This window comes from Pseudophryne corroboree, chromosome 11 (assembly GCF_028390025.1).
Source record: "Pseudophryne corroboree isolate aPseCor3 chromosome 11, aPseCor3.hap2, whole genome shotgun sequence".
Classification (NCBI taxonomy): Eukaryota; Metazoa; Chordata; class Amphibia; order Anura; family Myobatrachidae; genus Pseudophryne; species Pseudophryne corroboree.
In genome coordinates this window covers 139,021,045-139,047,600 of record NC_086454.1, presented here as the reverse complement: position 1 = coordinate 139,047,600, position 26,556 = coordinate 139,021,045, and the positions used below count along the sequence as shown (strand labels likewise).

Sequence of the window (26,556 nt, the reverse complement as noted above, 5' to 3'; positions counted from 1 at the left end):
AACACTACCTGAGATAGTGCTACTCCGACTTCTAACTGTTCCCTGGATCTTGCCCTTATCAGGAGATCATCCAAGTAAGGGATAATTGAAATGCCTTTTCTTCGTAGAAGAATCATCATTTCGGCCATTACCTTGGTAAAGACCCGAGGTGCCGTGGACAATCCAAACGGCAGCGTCTGAAACTGATAATGACAGTTTTGTACTACAAACCTGAGGTACCCTTGGTGAGAAGGGTATATCGGGACGTGGAGATAAGCATCTTTGATGTCCAGAGACACCATATAGTCCCCTTCTTCCAGGTTCGCTATCACTGCTCTGAGTGACTCCATCTTGAATTTGAACCTTTTTATGTAAGTGTTCAAGGATTTCAGATTTAAAATTGGTCTCACCGAGCCGTCCGGCTTCGGTACCACAAACAGCGTGGAATAATACCCCTTTCCTTGTTGCAGGAGGGGTACCTTGATTATCACCTGCTGGGAATACAGCTTGTGAATGGCTTCTAGAACTGCCTCCCTGTCGGAGGGAGACTTTGGTAAAGCAGACTTCAGGAAACGATGAGGGGGAAACGCCTCGAATTCCAGTTTGTACCCCTGCGATACTACCTGTAGAATCCAGGGATCCACTTGCGAGTGAGCCCACTGCGCGTTGAAATTTTTGAGACGGGCCCCCACCATATCTGAGTCTGCTTGTAAAGCCCCAGCGTCATGCTGAAGACTTGGCAGAAGCAGGGGAGGGCTTCTGCTCTTGGGAAGCGGCTGCATGGTGCAGTCTTTTTCCTCTTCCTCTGCCCCGGGGCAGAAAGGAGTGGCCTTTTGCTCGCTTGTACTTATGGGAACGAAAGGACTGAGATTGAAAAGACGGTGTCTTTTTCTGCTGATGTGGAGTGACCTGGGGTAAAAAGGTGGATTTTCCAGCCGTTGCCGTGGCCACCAGGTCCGATAGACCAGCCCCAAATAACTCCTCCCCTTTATACGGCAATACTTCCATGTGCCGTTTGGAATCCGCATCCCCTGACCACTGTCGCGTCCACAACGCTCTTCTGGCAGAGATGGACATAGCACTTACTCTTGATGCCAGGGTGCAAATATCCCTCTGTGCATCACGCATATATAATAATGCATCCTTTAAATGTTCTATAGTTAACAAAATATTGTCCCTATCCAGGGTATCAATATTCTCAGTCAGGGAATCCGACCATGCGACTCCAGCACTGCACATCCAGGCTGAGGCGATTGCTGGTCGCAGTATAACACCAGTATGTGTGTATATACTTTTTAGGATATTTTCCAGCCTTCTATCAGCTGGTTCTTTGAGGGTAGCCGTATCAGGAGACGGTAACGCTACTTGTTTAGATAAACGTGTGAGCGCCTTATCTACCCTAGGGGGTGTTTCCCAACGCGCCCTAACCTCTGGCGGGAAAGGATATAATGCTAATAATTTTTTAGAAATTAGCTGTTTTTTATCGGGAGAAACCCACGCTTTTTCACACACCTCATTTATTTCCTCTGACTCAGGAAAAAATATTGGTAGTTTTTTCTCACCCCACATAATACCCTTCTTTGTGGTACTTGTAGTGTCAGAAAGGTTCAATGCCTCTTTCATTGCCGTGATCATGTAACGTGTGGCCCTACTGGACATTACGTTTGTCTCGTCACCGTCGACACTAGACTCAGTATCTGTGTCAGGGTCTGTGTCGACCCACTGAGGTAACGGGCGTTTTAGCGCCCCTGACGGTGTCTGAGACGCCTGGACAGGCACTAACTGATTTGCCGGCTGTCTCATGTCGTCAACAGTTTTTTGCAAATTGCTGACATTATCACTTAATTGTTTAAATACAATCATCCAGTCAGGTGTCGACTCCCTAGGGGGTGACATCACCAACGCAGGCAACTGCTCCGCCTCCTCATAATTTTCCTCCTCATACATGTCGACACACGCGTACCGACACACAGCACACACACACCGGGAATGCTCTGATAGAGGACAGGACCCCACTTAGCCCTTTGGAGAGACAGAGGGAGAGTCTGCCAGCACACACCCAGCGCTATATATATATACAGGGATAACCTTATATAAGTGTTATTCCCTTATAGCTGCTGTTAATTATTGTTATTTGCTGCCAACAATGCCCCCCCTTCTCTTTTTTACCCTGATTCTGAAGCAGGACTGCAGGGGAGAGTCAGGGAGCCGTCCTTCCAGCGGAGCTGTGAGGGAAAATGGCGCTTGTGTGCTGAGGAGATAGGCTCCGCCCCTTCACGACGTCCTTATCTCCCGCTTTTTTGTGTAAAATGGCAGGGGATTAAAATACATCCATATAGCCCAGGAGCTATATGTGATGTATTCTGTTTTGCCACCTAAGGTATTCTGTTATATTGCGTCTCAGGGCGCTCCCCCCCCCAGCGCCCTGCACCCTCAGTGACCGGAGTGTGAAGTGTGCTGAGAGCAATGGCGCACAGCTGCGGTGCTGTGCGCTACCTTAGTCTGAAGACAGGATGTCTTCTGCCGCCGATTTCACCGGACCTCTTCGTCTCTTCTGGCTCTGTAAGGGGGACGGCGGCGCGGCTCCGGTGACCCATCCAGGCTGAACCTGTGATCGTCCCTCTGGAGCTAGTGTCCAGTAGCCTAAGAAACCCGATCCACTCTGCACTCAGGTGAGTCCGTTTCTTCTCCCCTTAGTCCCACGATGCAGTGAGCCTGTTGCCAGCAGGACTCACTGAAAATAAAAAAACCTAACTAAACTTTTATTCTAAGCAGCTCAGGAGAGCCACCTAGATTGCACCCTTCTCGGCCGGGCACAAAAATCTAACTAAGGCTTGGAGGAGGGTCATAGGGGGAGGAGCCAGTGCACACCACCTGATCCTTAAGCTTTTATTTTGTGCCCTGTCTCCTGCGGAGCCGCTATATCCCCATGGTCCTTACGGAGTCCCAGCATCCACTAGGACGTCAGAGAAACAATGATTATGGACGTGGCACCAACCCAAAGAACACACCACCACCAATATCTGGTCTGCAGCAGTGAAGGGTTCTGGTTGTTCTGTAACGTTGTGGGCAGATGTTCTTGGCATGATTTGGTGCAGTCATTCCCTTATTACTAAATAACACTGAGGTATCATCTTCACCCTGGTTGCAGCATCTCTTACCCGAGAAGAGGAGTGTCTATGGAATAACCGTTCCCCAAACCAAAGAACATGTGCAGTAACACAGTAGTATAATGAGCATGTACAGAACAGTCTTTATATGTCACTATTTTGTCACCAGATCAGAACCCAATAACGCATTTATGGTGTGCTCTGTAAGCACCAGCTAGGCATTAGTTGTGAATGGTGATGCAGCACTCCTGCACAATATCAGATAGCAGCAGACAGTGCCATGATGTATACAGACTGCAAAGGCTGCACATGAAGTCCTAACACCCTACTAAGTGAATGACTGTACAGTATATTAGCCGTTCAATTACCTACAGCTGTCTTACATGGTAAAAGCTACATGCTTATGTTTTCTGAAGCTGTATGCCTTAAGGCCCGTACACACTGGTCGATATATCGGCCGTTTTCTTGAACGTCCGATATATCGCGGGTCCGTTAGCCAGTGTGTACGGCCAATACGTCTGTGAACTCAGTCGTTCACAGACGTATCGCGTCGGCTGGCAGCACAGCCGACGGCCAATATATCTACCGATATATTGGCGCGTCGCTGTGTGTGTACGGGGCGGTCGGCCGACCGCCCGTACACATGCTGCGGCGGCCGGCGGTGATTGACAGCTGAACTGGGCGGGCGTGTGTACACGCCCGCCCAGTTCATGACGTCAGTCCCCGACGGATCGGGCAGTGTGTATGCACAGCACACTGCCCGATCCGTCCATAGATATATCTGCAGATCAATTGATCTGCAGATATATCTACTAGTGTGTACCCACCTTTAGAAGGTTTTCCGTTTGCTACATTATCGCCTACAGCAATTTAGTTCACTGTAGTTATTTTTGCTGTGCACTAATGAAGTCAATGAAATGTGTGCTTGCCACAACTACTACAGTTCGATGGCCTAGAGTAGTGGTTCACACTTCTCTTTGGCTAGAGCCCCTAGTATTAGTATGCTATTGTTCTAAGAGTCCAAAAAGGTGTTTCCCCAAAACTTGTGTTCCACGTGCAATAAGGGACCTGGATTCTACAAAACTAATGTGCACATCTACAAAGCATGGATAGGGTTTGCATATCTGATGCCAGCTTCCTCACACCTAGAATAGGATACAGAATACTTCAGCTGGGTCTACAAAAAATGAAAGCGCATACGTCTGCACATAGCGGAAGCAGCCATTTTTGACAAGTGAAGCAGTATTCATGAGAATGCTGCTTCCCAAGGCAATAGGAATTAGTGACAACATGGAAACACTTTTAGATGTTAATTTTTTATTTGCTTGAAAAGGGAGGAAAAAAGTGGGGTGAGGATGGGAACCTTTTCCCAAACAATAGAAGACATAAGTTGCAGCAAAAATAAATTTCCATAAAGAACTTAATACTAATATTTTACCAATGGTCTCACTTCTTGGAGCAGGGAAATATGGGCAGTGGCATTAACTAAGTCGACACTTAACATATTTATGAAGTACAAACCTGCTTGGTGGCTTCCAGGGGCACACAGAAGACCAGTTCCCAGTGGATGAATGCACAGTTAAGGCCAGAACTCACTGGCCGATGTGGGAGAGATGTGTGCTGAGTGTGCGGGGGGAGACGGGGCGCTCATTTCACCCAGCGGGTGAAGTGAGCGACCTGCTAGATTGGGGCTGCACATCGCTATCGCTGTGAGGGGTACACACGGAGCGATCATGCTTAAAATCTAAGCAATCTAGTCAGATTGCTTAGATTTTAAGCAGCAATCACTCCGTGAGTACCCCCCTTAACTATGCAGAAGCACAATACAACAAAGCACACATTAAAAGCAAGGCTAACCTTGATGAAAAAGCGAAGTTCTGAGGGTACAATAAAGACATCTGGTGTAACTGGCATCATTGCATAGTTATAGAGGGCATCATAATCAATATTTATCTCCTCACTTGGCGGATACAACGGATAGTAACTGTAAAACACAAAGTTATTAGTAGCATTAGTAGTAAGGCAACAGAACAATACAATGTAACTGCATAGACCACCTCAACAAACACCGCCACATAAAGGTGCCATCAACACTGAATTGCAGATGTATGTAGTACTGCCCAGTAATGAAATATAGACTATACTTACAAATAACTAAAACCTGTTACTATATAAACCTGCTTGATACACCAACCTGCTGTTTTTATCTTGCATGCTGTAACTTTTAGATGCCTGACGCCACAGGTTCTGTTCCCACTCTATGGGTGTCGTGGACACCCACGTGTGGGAATAGTCCCTGCTAGTCGGCATGCAGACTGTAGGGATTGTGAGGGGCGGGATACCGGCGTCGGTAATGTGACCGACTGTCTCCTGACCGCCAGTCACATAACTACATCCCGTACAGTAACCCTGTTCTTTTAGCGGACATAGCATTTGTCCTATGGCATATTCAGTGTAGTCTATGTTACACATTATAGAATATTCAATGGCCAATAGAGAAAGGGCTATTTAGAAGACAGTCTCACTATCTGCAGGACATTTAAACAATATTTAAAAACACATCAAATTTCTCAAATATTATCTCTGAGAACAGTAAAGGAGGGTACACATGGAGTGATGTTTAGCTCATTTCTAAGCAATCTGACTAGATTGCTTAGAACATCGCTCCGTGTGTAGGGGCGACAGCGATGCGCGGTCCCGCGCGTCGCTATCGCCAGTGCTAGATCGGCCTGCATGCAGGCACAATCTAGCAGGTTGCTCATTTCACCGCTGGGTGAAATAAGCGGCCCCCGTGTCCGTCCACCCCCTCGCTCAGTACATCGCGCTGGGGGAGAGATGTGTGCTGAGCAGTATGTGCTAGACCGCTCAGCACACATCTCTGGGGAAATCTCCCTGTCAGTATGGCCCTTAACGTTATACCAGCACCATGAACACTGCTTTTGGTCATCATCTTTAAAGGCACAATAGCTGTGTTTCCTTTAAAGCGGTCTAATCTGGTTTATATAATGGACTTCTAAAGAAATTCAGATTTGTATGGAAAAGCTTCTGTACATTCCCCACCACAAACAGAAGTAAAAGGGTCAGTTTAAAACTTCTGTTTTGTTTTACCTTTCCAGATAAGACCTTATCTCAGTGGTTCCCAAACTGGGTGCAGTGCAGAGCACGTGCTGGGGTGCCTGGGTTGGTGGTCCAGAACCAAATTAGATTATTTGTGGTCAAAGTGATTGGCATCCACCAGCACTGGTTTTGCCTATTTTAAATATATCACTACCGAAACGGAACCCTTTCCACCACCACATAACTGAATTTAAGAATGGCAGATAACTTCTTAACAACAAACCTTTGGCTAAGGGTACCGTGAAAAGAAATGCTGATACTCTAGGGCGCTGTGATTCAAGAAAGTTTGGGAACCACTGCCTTACCCTATATACCTGTGCAACAAATTCCCCACATAGAGCCAACTGACCACTTATTACATTCAGCAATCATAAGTACTTTACTTTCTTATTAGACATTTGCTTAAAGCAGCATTTCCTAGACTCGGTCCTCATGGTCCAATCACAGTCCAGACGTTAGGGATATCCCTGTTTCAGCAGAGGTGGCTAAATCAAACTGACTGAGGTAATAATTAAGTTACCTGTGTTCATGCATGGATATTCTTAGTGTCTGGACAGTGAGTGGGCTATGAGGACAGGGTTTGGAAAACACTGGTTTAGAGAGGACAGGAGATTGGGGGTGGGCTTTCAAATAGAAGGGACAACTGGGGACCATGCTTTGCTGCCGGCCATATGGTATGTCTCCCATATGTAAATATTTAACATGATCAAAGACTATGGGGCAGTTACACCAAAAAGCCCTTGAAGTCGCACAATGTCGTGGTGGGACTTTGTAGCAACAATAGTCTTCTTTGTATCTTTTGCTGCGAAAATGCATATTAGACGCACTGTAATGCAATAGGACACACAAGCAGCTACTGCTGATTAGAAAGATATGCAGCATGCCTTTATTCTGAGCGGCTCTATTTCCATCTGAAATGAAACGCAGCATACCATTTTGTATGCAAATACAGTCGCAGTCACACACAGAATACAGGCATGCTTCATATTTTAATCAGAAGAAGCTGCTAGTGCATCCTAATACATCACTTTGCATCTACGATACATTTTTCGTGGCACAAGACGCAAAAAAAAAAAAAAAAAAAAAAGCTTGGCGCTACAGTGTCACACGGCACTCACACGTTGTGTGTAACGAGACTTGCAGCGCATGGAGCAAAGTTGTTTGAGGACAGATCTGTAATAGAGTCTGAGTTTGCCAGAGGTGCGCTATGCCGGCTGATATCGGACTTTTTTTTTTAAAGGGGCAATCGTTTACAAGGCACCCCCCCGCCTTATAAATAATTGGCGCTTAAAAAAAACAAACCAGTTAGAGATTGGGCTGCATCTTGCACCTCCAGCAAACTCAGACCCTATTACATATGCCCCTATACCTGTACACAACACAGAGAACATTTGGGAGGTTAAATAAAATATGCAATACTTTTTCTCCTGGTCCATTATACATTCAAACAGCCACAATTTATTGGAGGCTATGCAATTATATGCAATAACTAATGTGATCTTCCAGATTGGCATATTGCATCTAGCAACACTGCAAGTTTTCCCTCGCACTCCATAGAGTCGCACAGTAAAACTTGCCATGTTGCATCTATTTTGAAGGGCAAATAAGCGCGCACATGAGCACCTGTAATTGAACTGAATCAACTATTTCCCATACTCTCATTTCACAATTTAAATAGGTTGTCTCACCTGCGCTGAGTCAGGATGTGTTTGAGGATTCGGCTGAACCGGTCAGAAGCACCAGCGGTACCACTGTGGTTATCAAAATTAGAATAAAAGAATGTTAAAATATAGGGAAAACTCACACAGGTTTGAGATAATTATTTCCACAGCATTATGTCAGCTAAGGGACAGTTATTATGGTGAAAATAATCCCCCTAGCCCCCTAAAAATTGATTGAGGCACATTGCCATAATTTATTACATTTATAAAGCACCAGCACTTTGCAGTTGGGAACATGCACTATAAAAAACTACTGGATACTAAAACAGGAAGGGAAAGCCATAGAGTGCTAATAAAAATAGTACATTAACTGGGAGCAGGAAGGTAGGAAGTGTGGATGAGCAGTGCTGCTCCTCAGTTGGAAATATTTTGGGATAAATGAAGATGTGCATGTTGGGTTTTTTTTAGAACTATTTAAACTGGATTAGGTAAAGTGCAGGTAAATAGTGTAGGGACTGGCAGATAGATTGTAGGTGTTAATGGGAAACTATAAACAAGAGAACTGCTATAGTTCATGCAGGAGATGGCATAAAAGTTTTGGCATTGTCGTGATTTCTTAGATAAATGCAATAGGTTTTGGGTATAGACTGTATGTGGGCATCAAAGTACAATTCTGAGTACTTAGGCAGCGAGCTTGAAAGGTTGGCTTTATCAACAGAAACAGATGTCAGGTAAGCAGCATCAGCTGATCAGTGGACCAGTTTTCAAACACCGTGTATGAGGTGGTGGGATGACTGGACTGCGTTATGGATTATCTCTTTGCCATTTTAACACAGATGGTAAATAACCATCAAGCAGTGCATCCCAAACTATGACCTCAAAGAACGCTCAAAGTCCAGGTTTTAAGGATACTCCTGCTTGAGCACAGGTGACTTAATTAGTACAGCCATCATTTTGTTTCAGTCATGTGTGCTCAAGTATGGATATGAAAAAATTCTGGACTGCTAGGTTGGGTGATAACAGTTTGAATAACCCTGCCATAGTGTATAGTATAAGGGTGATACTAAAGTCCAGAAGGAGCTTGTTTGTTTTGATTTAGATAGAGAAGTGTAGAAAGAATACCATCCAGCCCTGCATGGCTCTAACTGACAGAGGAAGCAGAGAGGAGGTGGATCCATAGCAGGGCTGACAGATTATCCCTTTAATATAAATACATATATGAATTACACCAGTGACGTGCGGTGAGGAAGAGCCTTTCCCATCATACTGCAGTATATACCAGAGGCTTCACAAAGAATATATTAGAAATGTCTACTTTATATTATTCTTATCATTTGTATATTCAAAACTCTGGCGTAAAAGTCTATTGTAGGTGAGGCTTTGCCTATCTTTTCCACACATCTCTGATCAAAACTCATCAAACTGCTGCATCTTTGAATAATGCCCATTTGTAACCGTGGATTCAGTGCGTAAATCTATCTCTGGTACTAGCCAGTGCCTCCTAAGCCATGTACCTCACCTCACGTTCCTGAACTACACAGGTTCTGTATTAAATCATTGTAAAATGCAGACTTGAAGTCAGCCAGCCACAGAACCTGTGTTATACACGTGTGTCTCTTATTAAGGAAATAATATGGCAAACTAATTAAGAGTAACACACGCTGAGTGGGTTTATTAAAGATAAGAACCTTACCATATTCTGGTTCACAAGACTAGGTAATGCATTATTTGTATGGGATGTGAGTGGTCAACTGTAAATTTATCAGAGCAATCCAGGAGAACTAAAGGCAAGGAGTGTCATTTAGCGTGATAAAAGAATTGACAGGGTGAGTCAGTGTAGTCTCTGGAATGTTAGGAGAGACAGCCGGTATGATGAGGGGCCAGCAGGTTGTACTAGGAAAGGAAGAATGTGAAGAGAATGCAGGCAAACTTATAATAGCTAAGCTTCTAAAAATCTAAGAAATGGTTAAAAAAAAAAAAAAAAAAAAAGACATGACATTGACAGAATAATGTTCAAATAGGGGAAAGGCGTTGCTGCAGAGATAGAAAGAAGCAGGTACAGTAGGAGGAGGCTTTGCTGAGTTAGAGAGCAAAACATTTAGGATTATGGAAGGGAGCTTGCAGGAACTCAAGTAATGGACTGGGATGGGCAAAGCAGAGTTATTTATGAAAACAAAAACAAAATTAAAGAAACCGCACAAAGGACCTTATTCAGCTCCAGTTTTGCTAATTTAGCAAAACTGCAACTGGCTGTGATCGCATGCCGGGGGCCGCTCAGCACAGGGCATGGCCGCCCAGCATGCAAATAACCTGCAGCGATGTGATCGCATTGCAACTGCATCGTTTATATGTGGATGCTCCCCTGCCTCTGCAGCCTGGCCGAGATGGCAGGCACGGGGAAGCCATTTTTCGTGTCACAGTGGCCGCGTATGACATCCCGCCGCTGGCCCGAACCCACCGCCATTTTTTCATCACGCCCACCCAGCGTAGAGTCCATGCCCCCACAACACCATGTCGCCGCCCTGCGAACGCCTTTGACTGTCAGTCAGGCAGAGGCGTTCGTGGCAATGTGATGCAATCGCATTTTCGCTGCCGTGTAGTGCAGAACGGGACCTGTGCATGCGCAGTCATGCGCAGTGGCTGTGAGCATGGGAGAATGCGGTCGCATTGCATTAACAATGCGACCTGAGAAAGGTCCAAAGTGTGGAGAAAGCAAGATTAAGATAGTGGGCATAGCATTTGGTAGATAGTCAGCACCTGAGACAGGCAGATAGAGAGATTAGAGAGTTCTTTAAAAGCATGTCATCCACCATGATCTAGAGTGGTGAAATTACCCATGATGATGGTGAGTAGGTAAGAGTGTAAGAAATGAGGGAGCCAGGTAGAGAAACTGCTTCCCGGCCTGTGCATGTGGCAGATGTAGAATCCTATAACACACTGATCAGCAAGGTTCCGTTTTAGGATCAATCATACATTTACAAAATAATTACAATGTTCTGTTCTCCATATATTTGGTAGCATAATGTACCCTAGTGGGTGTAATAATGTCACCTGCCAGTCGCTAAATCTAATGGACGTCTTCTTAAAATAGCCATTTATCGGAGATGTACTGTATGCCTAGAAGATTGTGGCATGGAGACTTACTGTAATAATGAGGTGTTTGCATTTTTTACTTCGATCTTCTAAACGATCATTTAATAACGATGATTCCCATTTAATATGACACATCACAAAACTCAAGCTACGTAGTTGGTATGAAAATAAAAAAGGATTTGGAAGCTTGTGATTTAGCAATTACTAATAATTACAGAAGGGTTCAGTATGATTTACCAATAGACACAATCCTACAGTCATAATACAGACAATCATTATGCCGACATGTTAAAAATGCCGACAGTCAGAATACAGACATTTAAAATGCCAACATGTCAAAATACTGACAAGTTTTCCTGTTTTTTTGTGTCAGTGCTGTCATGGACACCGTCTAGGTGTATCGCTGCGCTCGCCATGCTTCGGGCACGGTGCCTCGCTACGCTCGGCACACTATTATATTCCCCCTCCAGGTCCATTGGGATGGTAAAGTATGAACAAGTCTGTTTTGGGGCAAAAATGCCTTAAAAACGCATGTCGGTATTCTATGTCGGCATTTTGAACATGTCAGCATAATGAATGCCGGTATTTTGACTGTCAGTCAATGGCTGTCGGGATTATGACCGTCGGTATTGTGTCCGTTGGTAAAACAACTGCTACCCTTACAGAAGATGTTTTCATAGACCAAAATGCAGACAGCTGCATGTATATTGAAATTATGTTTTGACTAACAATACTAAAGGCAAATAAAGATGTTAGCAGTTATAGTATACATACAGGTAGAGTCAGTGATACGCAAATCACATCCAACAGATGCATGCAAAAGAACCAGGACAGAACAGCCAGTATCAATGCTGTCAAATCAACATTCTCCAAATATTACTACACGGCTTTGTTCCAAACCACCTTCCTTGTGAAATGCCAATGATGGATCAGATCAAAGTCATCTATTCCCCTACTGCTTACAAGACCCAGGTGTAATTGGAGCTGTACCTGCTGATTTCCTCTGCACCCATATGGAAGAGAAGGTCTGTGGACGTGAATCCCACGGCTACACCATTGACAGATAAGGTGCAGGGATCTGCAATGAAGTGCACTCGCTGGAAAGAGGAAGAGTGTTTAACTTTTTGAAATAAAACATCTGCAACAAAAACAACAGCAACTTATATAACAAAACAATCAGCACCACACCACAGGCAGAATAACTTCTTCAGTTTTCACTATGTCTGCAATTTGGCCACATTGTGACACAAATACAACATCCTTTGTTAACCTGCTCTGCTTATCTTGTGGTTTACTGCTAGACAGACAAAGAAAAATAATCGTTATGGTAGACTTACCGTTGATAACGCTATTTCTCCTAAGTCCACAGGATAACATCGGGATGAGGTATCGACAGCGGATTTGCTCCAAACGATCAAAGCTTTTGGCCTCCCAGCATGCAACGGGCCCGTCCCTATCCGCATACTGGCTCAGGCAAATCAGTTGTTTTTCCAAAGCTCAAGGTAGGAGCATCATAGAGAGCCCTAATCAGGCGAGAAGAACACACATGCACACCCTTCCTTACAAGAAGGAAGAGGTTAGTAAGTGAAAGGATCCTCAAATCAGGTGTGTCAGGAGGGATCCCTGTGGATTTAGGAGAAATAACGTTAACAACGGTAGGTCTACCATAACGATTATTTCTCCGGCAGGGTCCACAGGATAACATTGGGATGTTCCAAAGCAATTTAGTGGTGAGGACGTTCCTGACTGGACAGGAGAATCCTTCACTCGAATTCAGCGTCCTGAGAGGCAAATGTATCAAAGGCATAATGCCTAATGAATGTGTTAATGGAAGACCATGCGGCTGTATAAGATATCTGTTCTGCTGAAGCACCACATTGTGCTGCCCATGAAGGACCTACCTTACGAGCAGAGTGAGCAGAGACATTAGCCGGAACAGGGAGATCAGCTTGAGAACATGCTTCTGAAATGATCATCCAAAGCCACCTCGCCAGCGTCTGTTTGTCAGCAGGCCACCCTCTCTTGTGAAATCCGCAGAGAACGAAGAGTGTGTCTGTTTTTCTGATGGCACTGGTACAATCCACGTAGATCCTTAAGGTACGGACTACGTCCAACGATGCATCTCCCGCAGAAAGGTACGGCCCCTGCAAGGCCCGGACTACAATTTCTTCCTTAAGGTGGAATTTAGATACCACCTTAGGAAGATACCCAGATTTGGTTCTAAGAACAGCTCTATCTGGATAAAGAAAAAAAATCATAGAATGAGGGCGACATAACAATGCCCCTAAATCTGAAACTATTCTAGCTGAAGCAATGGCTAGTAGACAGAGAACTTTAGCTGTCAACCATTTAAGAACCACTCATTTCAGTGGTTCAAATGGGGCAACTTGAAGGGCATATAGGACTAAACTTAAGTCCCAAGGCACTGTAGGAGGAACAAAAGGAGGTTGAATGTGCAGAATACCCTGGCAAAAGCATGCACATCCTGTAGGAAAGCAATTTTCTTTTGGAACCATACAGTAAATACTGACACTTGTACTCTCAAAGAAGCCACCCGTAGACCTTTCTCCATTCCTGCCTGAAGGAATGCTAAGACTCTGGAAACGCTGAAAGACCTAGGATCAAATTTCCGGTCACTGCACCACTGGATACATGCTTGCCATATTTGGTGATAAATGCAAGCTAAGGAAGGTTTCCTTGCTCTGAGCATAGTTTGAATTACCTGTTGTGAGAATCCTCTTGCTTTAAGGATGCAAGTATCATGAGCCACGCCGTCAAAGACAGTCGATCCAGGTGCTTGTGACAGCAAGGACCCTGAGACAGTAGATCTGGACGTTGAGGGAGTAGGAATGGAGCATCCATCGACATTCTATGCAGATCTGTGTACCAATGTCTTCTGGACCAAGCCGGAGCTATATCATGGCACCCTTTCCTTTTTTTTCCTTTCGCATCACCCTGGGTAACTGGGCGATTGGTGGAAACACTTAGGCCAGACGAAAGTCCCATCTCACTGACAGGGCATCCACAAAGGTCGCTTTGGGATCCTTTGTTCTTGACCCGTATGCGGGAACTTTGTTGTTCTGACGGGACGCCATGAGATCCATCTCCGGTAACCCACATTTGTCTACCAGAATTTGGAAGACCTCAGGGTGTAAAGTCCATTTGTTTCCATGAATGGCGTGTCGACTGAGAAAATCTGCTTCCCAGTTTAGGACTCCCGGAATGAACACTGTGGACAAGGCTGGATGATGAAGTTCTGCCCACTTTAACGTGTGACTTACCTCCTCCATTGCTTTTTGGCTGCAAGTTCGTCCCTGATGGTTGAGATAATAAGATTTTACTTACCGATAAATCTATTTCTCGGAGTCCGTAGTGGATGCTGGGGTTCCTGAAAGGACCATGGGGAATAGCGGCTCCGCAGGAGACAGGGCACAAAAAGTAAAGCTTTTTCAGATCAGGTGGTGTGCACTGGCTCCTCCCCCTATGACCCTCCTCCAGACTCCAGTTAGGTACTGTGCCCGGACGAGCGTACACAATAAGGGAGGATTTTGAATCCCGGGTAAGACTCATACCAGCCACACCAATCACACCGTACAACCTGTGATCTAAACCCAGTTAACAGTATGATAACAGCGGAGCCTCTGAAAGATGGCTTCCTTCAACAATAACCCGAATTAGTTAACAATAACTATGTACAATTTATGCAGATAATCCGCACTTGGGATGGGCGCCCAGCATCCACTACGGACTCCGAGAAATAGATTTATCGGTAAGTAAAATCTTATTTTCTCTATCGTCCTAGTGGATGCTGGGGTTCCTGAAAGGACCATGGGGATTATACCAAAGCTCCCAAACGGGCGGGAGAGTGCGGATGACTCTGCAGCACCGAATGAGAGAACTCCAGGTCCTCCTTAGCCAGAGTATCAAATTTGTAAAATTTTACAAACGTGTTCTCCCCTGACCACGTAGCTGCTCGGCAAAGTTGTAATGCCGAGACCCCTCGGGCAGCCGCCCAAGATGAGCCCACCTTCCTTGTGGAGTGGGCCTTTACAGATTTAGGCTGTGGCAGGCCTGCCACAGAATGTGCAAGTTGGATTGTGCTACAGATCCAACGAGCAATCGTCTGCTTAGACGCAGGAGCACCCATCTTGTTGGGTGCATACAATATAAACAACGAGTCAGATTTTCTGACTCCAGCTGTCCTTGCAATATATATTTTTAATGCTCTGACAACGTCCAGTAACTTGGAGTCCTCCAAGTCACTTGTAGCCGCAGGCACTACAATAGGCTGGTTCAGATGAAATGCTGACACCACCTTAGGGAGAAAATGCGGACGAGTCCGCAGTTCTGCCCTGTCCGAATGGAAAATCAGATATGGGCTTTTGTAAGATAAAGCTGCCAATTCTGATACTCTCCTGGCAGAAGCCAGGGCTAGAAGCATGGTCACTTTCCAAGTGAGATATTTCAAATCCACCTTATTTAGTGGTTCAAACCAATGAGATTTTAGAAAGTCCAAAACCACATTGAGATCCCACGGTGCCACTGGAGGCACCACAGGAGGCTGTATATGCAGCACTCCCTTAACAAAGGTCTGGACTTCAGGGACTGAAGCCAATTCTTTTTGAAAGAAAATCGACAGGGCCGAAATTTGAACCTTAATAGATCCCAATTTGAGACCCATAGACAATCCTGATTGCAGGAAATGTAGGAATCGACCCAGTTGAAATTCCTCCGTCGGAGCACTCCGATCTTCGCACCACGCAACATATTTTCGCCAAATTCGGTGATAATGTTGCACGGTTACTTCCTTCCTTGCTTTAATCAAAGTAGGAATGACTTCTTCCGGCATGCCTTTTTCCTTTAGGATCCGGCGTTCAACCGCCATGCCGTCAAACGCAGCCGCGGTAAGTCTTGAAACAGACAGGGACCCTGCTGAATCAAGTCCCTCCTTAGAGGTAGAGGCCACGGATCTTCCGTGATCATCTCTTGAAGTTCCGGGTACCAAGTCCTTCTTGGCCAATCCGGAACCACTAGTATCGTTCTTACGCCTCTTTGCCGTATAATTCTCAATACTTTTGGTATGAGAGGCAGAGGAGGAAACACATACACCGACTGGTACACCCAAGGCGTTACCAGCGCGTCCACAGCTATTGCCTGCGGATCTCTTGACCTGGCGCAATACCTGTCCAGTTTTTTGTTGAGGCGAGACGCCATCATGTCCACCATTGGTCTTTCCCAACGGGTTACCAGCATGTGGAAGACTTCTGGATGAAGTCCCCACTCTCCCGGGTGAAGATCGTGTCTGCTGAGGAAGTCTGCTTCCCAGTTGTCCACTCCCGGGATGAACACTGCTGACAGTGCTATCACATGATTCTCTGCCCAGCGAAGAATCCTTGCAGCTTCTGCCATTGCACTCCTGCTTCTTGTGCCGCCCTGTCTGTTCACATGGGCGACTGCCGTGATGTTGTCCGACTGGATCAACACCGGTTTTCCCTGAAGCAGAGGTTCTGCCTGGCTTAGAGCATTGTATATTGCTCTTAGTTCCAGAATGTTTATGTGAAGAGACGTTTCCAGGCTCGTCCATACTCCCTGGAAGTTTCTTCCTTGTGTGACTGCTCCCCAGCCTCTCAGGCTGGCGTCCGTGGTCACCAGGATCCAATCCTGTATGCCGAATCTGCGGCCCTCCAATAGATGAGGACTCTGCAACCACCACAGAAGAGACACCCTTGTCCTTGGAGACAGGGTTATCCGTAGGTGCATCTGAAGATGCGACCCTGACCATTTGTCCAACAGATCCCTTTGGAAAATTCTTGCGTGGAATCTGCCGAATGGAATTGCTTCGTAAGAAGCCACCATTTTTCCCAGGACTCTTGTGCATTGATGTACAGACACCTTTCCTGGTTTTAGGAGGTTCCTGACAAGCTCGGATAACTCCTTGGCTTTTTCCTCCGGGAGAAAAACCTTTTTCTGAACCGTGTCCAGAATCATCCCTAGGAACAGCAGACGAGTTGTCGGCATTAACTGGGATTTTGGAATATTCAGAATCCACCCGTGCTGTTTTAGCACTTCTTGAGACAGTGCTAATCCCATCTCTAGCTGTTCTCTGGACCTCGCCCTTATTAGGAGATCGTCCAAGTATGGGATAATTAATACGCCTTTTCTTCGAAGAAGAATCATCATCTCGGCCATTACCTTTGTAAAGATCCGAGGTGCCGTGGACAATCCGAACGGCAGCGTCTGAAACTGATAGTGACAGTTTTGTACAACGAACCTGAGGTACCCCTGGTGTGAGGGGTAAATTGGAACGTGGAGATACGCATCCTTGATGTCCAAGGATACCATAAAGTCCCCCTCTTCCAGGTTCGCTATCACTGCTCTGAGTGACTCCATCTTGAACTTGAACTTCTTTATGTACAGGTTCAAGGACTTCAGATTTAGAATAGGCCTTACCGAGCCATCCGGCTTCGGTACCACAAAAAGAGTGGAATAATACCCCTTCCCTTGTTGTAGAAGAGGTACCTTGACTATCACCTGCTGAGAGTACAGCTTGTGAATGGCTTCCAAAACCGTCTCCCTTTCGGAGGGGGACGTTGGTAAAGCAGACTTCAGGAAACGGCGAGGTGGATCTGTCTCTAATTCCAACCTGTACCCTTGAGATATTATCTGCAGGATCCAGGGATCTACCTGCGAGTGAGCCCACTGCGCGCTGTAATTTTTGAGACGACCGCCCACCGTCCCCGAGTCCGCTTGAGAAGCCCCAGCGTCATGCTGAGGCTTTTGTAGAAGCCGGGGAGGGCTTCTGTTCCTGGGAAGGAGCTGCGTGTTGCTGTCTCTTCCCTCGACCTCTGCCTCGTGGCAGATATGAATAGCCCTTTGCTCTCTTATTTTTAAAGGAACGAAAGGGCTGCGGTTGAAAAGTCGGTGCCTTTTTCTGTTGGGGAGTGACTTGAGGTAGAAAGGTGGATTTCCCGGCTGTAGCCGTGGCCACCAAATCTGATAGACCGACTCCAAATAACTCCTCCCCTTTATACGGCAAAACTTCCATATGCCGTTTTGAATCCGCATCGCCTGTCCACTGTCGCGTCCATAAAGCTCTTCTGGCCGAAATGGACATAGCACTTACCCGTGATGCCAGTGTGCAGATATCCCTCTGTGCATCACGCATATAAAGAAATGCATCCTTTATTTGTTCTAACGACAGTAAAATATTGTCCCTGTCCAGGGTATCAATATTTTCAATCAGGGACTCTGACCAAACTACCCCAGCACTGCCCATCCAGGCAGTCGCTACAGCTGGTCGTAGTATAACACCTGCATGTGTGTATATACTTTTTTGGATATTTTCCATCCTCCTATCTGATGGATCTTTAAGTGCGGCCGTCTCAGGAGAGGGTAACGCCACTTGTTTAGATAAGCGTGTTAGCGCCTTGTCCACCCTAGGAGGTGTTTCCCAGCGCTCCCTAACCTCTGGCGGGAAAGGGTATAATGCCAATAATTTCTTTGAAATTATCAGCTTTTTATCAGGGGCAACCCACGCTTCATTACACACGTCATTTAATTCTTCTGATTCAGGAAAAACTATAGGTAGTTTTTTCATACCCCACATAATACCCTGTTTAGTGGTACCTGTAGTATCAGCTAAATGTAACGCCTCCTTCATTGCCAAAATCATATAACGTGTGGCCCTACTGGAAAATACGGTTGAATCGTCACCGTCACCACTGGAGTCAGTGCCTGCGTCTGGGTCTGTGTCGACCGACTGAGGCAAAGGGCGTTTCACAGCCCCTGACGGTGTTTGAGTCGCCTGGACAGGCACTAATTGATTGTCCGGCCGCCTCATGTCGTCAAACGACTGCTTTAGCGTGTTGACACTATCCCGTAGTTCCATAAATAAAGGCATCCATTCTGGTGTCGACTCCCTAGGGGGTGACATCCTCATATTTGGCAATTGCTCCGCCTCCACACCAATATCGTCCTCATACATGTCGACACACACGTACCGACACACAGCAGACACACACACAGGGAATGCTCCTAACGAAGACAGGACCCACTAGCCCTTTGGGGAGACAGAGGGAGAGTTTGCCAGCACACACCAAAAGCGCTATATATATATCAGGGATAGCCTTATAATAAGTGCTCCCTTATAGCTGCTTTGTTATATCAAAATATCGCCATAAATTTGCCCCCCCCTCTCTGTTTTACCCTGTTTCTGTAGTGCAGTGCAGGGGAGAGACTTGGGAGCCGTCCTGACCAGCGGAGCTGTGAGAGGAAATGGCGCCGTGTGCTGAGGAGATAGGCCCCGCCCCTTTTCTGGCGGGCTCGTCTCCCGCTATTTAGAAAAATCAGGCAGGGGTTAAATATCTCCATATAGCCTCTAGGGGCTATATGTGAGGTATTTTTAGCCTTTATAGGTATTCATTTGCCTCCCAGGGCGCCCCCCTCCCAGCGCCCTGCACCCTCAGTGACTGCCGTGTGAAGTGTGCTGAGAGGAAAATGGCGCACAGCTGCAGTGCTGTGCGCTACCTTTAGAAGACTGCAGGAGTCTTCAGCCGCCGATTCTGGACCTCTTCTGACTTCAGCATCTGCAAGGGGGCCGGCGGCGCGGCTCCGGTGACCATCCAGGCTGTACCTGTGATCGTCCCTCTGGAGCTTGATGTCCAGTAGCCAAGAAGCCAATCCATCCTGCACGCAGGTGAGTTGACTCCTTCTCCCCTCAGTCCCTCGCTGCAGTGATCCTGTTGCCAGCAGGAATCACTGTAAAATAAAAAACCTAGCTAAACTTTTTCTAAGCAGCTCTTTAGGAGAGCCACCTAGATTGCACCCTTCTCGGCCGGGCACAAAAATCTAACTGGAGTCTGGAGGAGGGTCATAGGGGGAGGAGCCAGTGCACACCACCTGATCTGAAAAAGCTTTACTTTTTGTGCCCTGTCTCCTGCGGAGCCGCTATTCCCCATGGTCCTTTCAGGAACCCCAGCATCCACTAGGACGATAGAGAAACGCTAGTGCCGTTGCATTGTCCAAGCAGATTTGAACTGGTTTCCCCTGAAGGATGTCCTTTGCATGAATAAGTGCCATATATATGGCCCAAAGTTCCAATATATTTATTGGCAGGCAACTTTCTTCCTTGGTCCACTGCCCCTGGAAGCAACTCCTTCCTGACACCGCTCCCCAGGCCTGAAGACTGGCATCCGTTGTTAGAATTTCCCAATCTGATATCCAAAAGTGTCTCCCTTTGTCCAGATGAGATGGACCATAGTCTGCGTTTTTATTGTCTGATGAAAACCATTGCATTTGGAAAGGATCAGACGTTGCAGAGGCCTCGAATGGAACGGAGCATACTCCACCATGTCGAATGTCGACACCATCAACCCCATCACGCACATTGCGGCGTGAATGGATACCCTTTGACTGTGTAGCAGCTCCTGAATCCTTTATTGAATTTGGGATATTTTGTTCAGAGGTAGACTTACTCTCTGAAGACCTGAATCCAGCACAGCCCCCAAATGAGTCATCCGTTGTGACGGAACCATGTACGATTTTTCCCAATTTATGAGCCAACCGTGTCTCTGTAAACAAACTACTGTCTTATACAGATGACACTGAAGCAATTCCTGAGATTGTGCCAGGATTAATAAGTCGTCAAGGTATGGAAAAATCCTTATCCCCCGCTGACGAAGAAAAGATGCCATTACCACCATAATTTTGGTGAATACTCTGGGAGCTGTGGCCAGTCCAAATGGTAGGGCCTGAAACTGAAAATGATGCTGGAGATAGCAAACCTGAGATAGCGCTGATGGGACAGTTCTATAGGAACATGTAGGTAAGCATCCTGGATATCCAGGGATACCATAAAATCCTGCAACTCCACGGCCAAAATAATGGAACGTAAAGTCTCCATATGAAACAGAGGCACCCAATTGTACTTGTTCAGCACTTTGAGATTGAGCTATTTGGCTTCTGGACTAGAAACAGGTTGGAATAAAAACCCTGTCCTCGTTGCGCAGGAGGAACTGGAATTATCACTCCTGACTGAAGCAACTTCTGAACTGCCTCTTGCAAAGCCCTGGCCTTCGTTTTCACTGAAGACGGGCTGGAACAAAAAAAACCTTTGAGGAGGGTGTTTCTTGAAAGCAAACGCATAACCGTGAGATACTGCTTCTTGCACCCAGGCATCTGTGGTAGACTGCTGCCAGATCTGTGCAAACTGAAGTGGGCCTCCCACCCTGGGGTCCCCCAGGTGGAGGCCTGCACCATCAGGCTGATGGCTTATCTGATTTGGAAGCCGGTCCTCTGGCAGCCCAATACTTTTTAGTCTTACCAGACTTGCCAGATTGAGACTAGTTGCCATAACCCTTTCCTTTTGCTTTTCCTTGCGTCCAAAAGGGCCGAAAAGCTGGAAATCTAGGCTTGGATTTGTGTGTGGAAGGAAACTTTACTTTCTTGGAATCTGCTTCTGACTCCAAAATACTGTTTAATTCTTTACCAAAAAGAATATCTCCAGTAAAAGGCAAAGACTCCAGAACCTTCTTGGAGTCTGAGTCAGCTTTCCATGTACGTAGCCAAACCGCTCTGTGAGCTGCTACTGCTGAGGCCTGGGAGGTAATTGTACCTATAGCTAATGCTGCTTCTTCCATAAAAACAGCCACCTGTCTGATATGTGCAATATAGGATTTTTGCTCTCTAGATGCATCTGCCCAGGCTACCACTGCTTTTAGCATCCAGGCTGAACCATGGCTGGTTTTATGACTGCCCCAGACAAAGAGAAAATGGTTTTTAGAAAATCATCTATTTTCTTATCCGTGACATTTAATAATGTTGAAGGCAGAGGTAATGTAGATTTTCGCACCAACTGAATGACATGTGTATCTACTTTTGGAGCCACCTCCCTTTTTAAACAGTCCCCAGCCGGAAGAGGATAATGGGAATTCCATTTCTTTGGAATCCTAAACTTCTTACTGGGCAAAGCCCAGGCCTCTTGCATAATTTCCATCGACTGTTCTGACCCAGGAAACTCAGTCCTAACTGTTTTAGGACATTTAAACACAGGTGCCTTAGATTTTAACAAAGGCTCTGCTGCCTCCTCTAAGGATAGAAAAGCTTTCATAGCACTAATTAGCTCAGGTATATCCCCTGAGCTGAGGCCTTCCACCTCGTCTCTGTATGCAGAGCCGGAGTGCGATGAGTCCTCATCCTCCGACGAGTCCTCATCTAAAACATGTGTAGACTGAAGATGTAGTTTCAGGACTATGATTTACTTACCACCGGCCATTAAGCATGCTTTTGCTGAGAGGCTGCCAATTCCTGTGCTGGATGTGATAAACCCCAGATGGAATGTTGCATGTAAGGGTTAATAGGGTAACCTATCCCTGGTATAGGAGCTGGCATTATCCGCTCAGTTATACTGGTTAAGGTCTGTGCAAAAGTAGCTCATGGGGGTTCAACTTGAACCTGTGCCTGCCTCGGCTTATTTAAGAGGCTTTGGTGAAAGCTAAAACAATTTGCACATAATCCATTTTGAACCAGATCCTGAGAGGTTAACCCAGCTTTGCAAGACAAACATGAAAGAAGTGTTGGCGCTGCTGTGGAGGGTGTATCCTCCTCACCCTTGCCTCTCTTAGACATGATAAATAAAACACACCTGTACAGTATCAGTACACAATTTGTGACTGCAATCACTTTACATTTTGTTAAAATGACACAAAATCTGATCCTACCCTGCTTTGCACCAGCATTGAGGATCGAAATACACAGAAGACTGACAGAATTATTAGTAAAGTCAGCAATCACACTAGCAATCAGTCATAGAAATGTCACAAGTTGCACATTAGCATAATAAGCATTTCAAGTAGGAGAAACACATTACTGCATTACCTCATATAGGAATTTAAACGTATTCAGTCGAACAGTGAAAGAAACAGCAGTAATAGTTTACAGACTCGTATGCATCAGGCACTTATCCACTATTCGTACTCAAAGGTAGATAAAGACTTAGTGCTGTATCATCCATCTCAGGAGAGTGGGATACAGGAAGACTTCACCCCATTTTCTGGATCAATCAATACGTTAGCGTCTGGATTCGCTCAGCACTCACTATTAGTGTACACAATTGCCTCGCGAACCCACAGTGAACGCAGACGCCCAAGTGAACACTGACACACCAGTCACACAGCTGCCTATGCTGCGACTGGGTCCTTTTAAATACAGAGTCTCAGACGGAAACGGGAAGTCAGTTCATGGCAGGAAACTTGGAGGAAACTTCATAAACCGAGGGTGGGGGGGTGTTTAGACAAAGGGAGCGTCCTAGTCCCCACTGCTGACATTAACCCTATGGATCGTGGCCTCATACTACTCCTGGAGCCTATGATCCCTGAGGCCTAGCGCTGGTGCACCCGAGGTAGCAGCTCCGTCAGCAACTGTTCAGAAGTCTCCAACCCGAAACAGTGCGGCTGTATCTCGTAGTTTCCCCTATTAAGTGGAAACTATGCCTTACCTTCTCCCCGTGCTCTGGCCACAGCCTGGTAACGTCTGCTAGACTTGCTAGTACATTCTACACAGACGCCCGCTGAAACAGCACTGTACACGTGGGTAAGCGTTGTCGTGACCCGGCGGGGAGTTGTTGGAGCGACTCTTTCCAAGCATATAAGACGCTTTTTAGAGAGATCGCTAAAAAAATAAATATATAGTAAGAATATAAAAATAAAATAAAAAAAGCTTATGGCTGCTAAAAACCAGCAGCCCATTGACCATGGTCCGGCTCCTGCCGCACATAACGAAAAACTGATTTGTCCGAGCCAGAAGGCGGGGATACAGGGACGGGCCCGTTACATGCTGGAAGGCCAAAAGCTTTGTTTGTTTGGTGCCAATCCGCTGTCGCTACCTTATATCCCAATGTTATCCTGTGGACCCTGTCGGAGAAAATACACATCTGTATGAATCAGCTACAGCAGCTGGTGAGCCTAAATGTGCCCATACAGAAACTTCATCTGACCTACAGTGTCCAGTAGTTTATGGCCATCGTGCCATCTGCTCACCAGCAACAGAGATACAAGCTGTACTAAGTATCACAGAGGACTTGTGCTTGCATTGCTATGCACATATAGAAGCATTATGATCAGCCTCAATTTGGTACATGGAGCTGAGGTTTATAATATTCATGTGTATGAAACTACCGTCTTATCTTCTTTGGCTGCCTCATAGCAGTTGAAAGGAGGCTGAGGATAGACCGGATCATGGTGAACATCTCTGACAGAGGGAACGAAGACCAGATGGGATCCAGATCTGGAGAAACAGATGATGAGTAGGAAGGGAATGTATGAAGCATAACTAATAAGGCAAGAAACACTGGTCAGCATTATGTGTGAGATAATTTCACCCGATTTTTTCCTCATATTCAGCTGCAAATTTGTCTACAAGTCAGTGGCTAAATTCAACTGCAGGGGCTATTTCATTTGCCCATGTATGGGTCCATTTTTCTGTCTGCAATGAGCATTTCATTTAGAGTAAGTGTATAAAACATCAAAAAGTGTTCTAAAGCAATAATAGATTATATGGATGGTAGTAAAAATCAGCACACACTGGTAACAGAAGAATGCATGCTGAGCGGACCAGCCCTGAAGCATTACCCAGGTAGTGACACTTCTGAGAATAGAAGATAACACCAGTCCTGCATGTAACACTTTGTGGCTGTGTTTTTTATTTTAATTGTATTACGTCACTGATTGTAGAGGAAGCATTCACTATGAATGGACACTCAGCAGTCAGAGTGGAATCAGACACCCTAACTGTCTCTCAACTACACCCTATAATAAATGTCCCAGCTCTATAGAAAGATCAGTAACTAAACTTTCTACTGCATGAACTTCTCCTCTAGTACTATATAAAGTTAAGTATGTGACACCGTCCCAAGTGAGTTCCAGAAAAAGGAGCCGATATACTGTAGATCAATACCCTTATTTACCCAGGGACCAGTTTTCAGCATCACTTACGGACGTGTTCCTTCAATGATCATTTTCAGACATGACTTAAACACCTCTTCAAACGTTACAGTCAGCTGCAGTCTCTGGAAATAAAGAGCAAGTGAAACAGCTGGAGATGAGGAAGCTGCATGATTGCACAAAACTATCTCTGGACCGATTTGTAAGTCTAGTGACAAGTTCTCAAGTTACTTTTCCAAAACTCTGTTCTCTAGCAATCACCTATGTTATAAGGGGTGGAAATAAGACACACTGGGGTATATGCAATTGCGGTCAAATTGCCGCAAATGTCGAAAAACGGGGCATTTTCAACTCAAATTTTTTTTCCGACAATGCAATACAGTACTTTTCGACAAAAAAACGGACGTTTCAGATTCGACTTTTTGAAATTCGACAGTTGTTAAATTCGACATGTCTGCAATGGTAAAAATGTGGCTTTTCGACAAAAGTATATTCAATTGAAGAATGTCGATTCGACAACAGTGCTTTTCGACAGTCATTTCGTCAATTTCAGTCCGCCTCATTTTGCTGGCGGAATCTAATAAACATTTTTAAAAACATGTTTTTTTTGTGGTTTTCTTTTGTTGCTAATAGCATATCTATTTATATTAGAAGGGATTATCTACTTGGTTTGTCTATTAGGAGCCACAAGTATTATTTATATATTTTTTAAAAGAATATTTTATTTTATTTACTGACTAAAATAATATGGAGAGATCAGAGCATGTTTTTTAGTGGGAAGGGGTGGGAATGGGTTAAAAATCACGAAAAAAAAATGCGTGGGGTCCCCACTCCTAAGCATAACCAGCCTTGGGCTCTTCGAGCCGGTCCTGGTTGGAAAAATACGGGAAAAAAATTGACAGGGGATCCCCCGTATTTTTACAACCAGCACCGGGCTCTGCGTCAGGTCCTGGTGCAAAAAATACGGGGGACAAAAGACGTAGGGGTCCCCCGTATTTTCAACACAGCACCGGGCTCCACTAGCTGGAGAGATAATGCCACAGCCGGGGGACACTTTTATACCGGTCCCTGCGGCCGTGGCATTAAATCCCCAACTAGTCACCCCTGGCCGGGGTACCCTGGAGTGGGGACCCCTTAAATCAAGGGGTCCCCCCTCCAGCCACCCAAGGGCCAGGGGTGAAGCCCGAGGCTGTCCCCCCCATCCAAGGGCTGTGGATGGGGTGCTGATAGCCTTGTGTCAAATAAAAGAGTATTGTTTTTTTGTAGCAGAACTACAAGTCCCAGCAAGCCTCACCCGCAAGCTGGTACTTGGAGAACCACAAGTACCAGCATGCGGGGGGGAAACGGGCCCGTTGGTACCTGTAGTTCTACTGCAAAAAAAATACCCAAATAAAAACAGTACACGCACACCGTGAAAGTAAAACTTTATTGCATACATGCACACAAACATACATACTTAGAAAAAAAGAACAATGCTTCCCTGCGCTGGAAGTGTAGAGGCTGCAAATGTGTATATATTCCGGAGTTATCGACCGGAAAACAAACAATACCACAATACAAGATTTATATACAAAATGCGCTTCAACACTGGATTAATAAAAGTGAAATGCTTCAGACCGGTTTGTTTCCAAAAGTCCTAAAGTCTCTAATCGATGTCTC

At 45.6% G+C, this 26,556-nt stretch overlaps 1 protein-coding gene across 1 annotated transcript in view; it reads right to left on the bottom strand.

Annotated features, from left to right (window-relative positions):
- Nucleotides 1–26,556, bottom strand: part of POLA2 (DNA polymerase alpha 2, accessory subunit) — a 254,105-nt gene that overhangs the window by 12,199 nt on the left and 215,350 nt on the right. The window contains exons 14-18 of the mRNA XM_063944856.1: nt 24,949–25,022; nt 24,133–24,241; nt 11,951–12,057; nt 7,895–7,957; nt 4,947–5,073 (exon numbers count right to left, since the gene is read on the bottom strand). Coding sequence (XP_063800926.1) covers nt 4,947–5,073; nt 7,895–7,957; nt 11,951–12,057; nt 24,133–24,241; nt 24,949–25,022 — 480 coding nt within the window. The remainder of the gene's footprint in view (nt 1–4,946; nt 5,074–7,894; nt 7,958–11,950; nt 12,058–24,132; nt 24,242–24,948; nt 25,023–26,556) is intronic.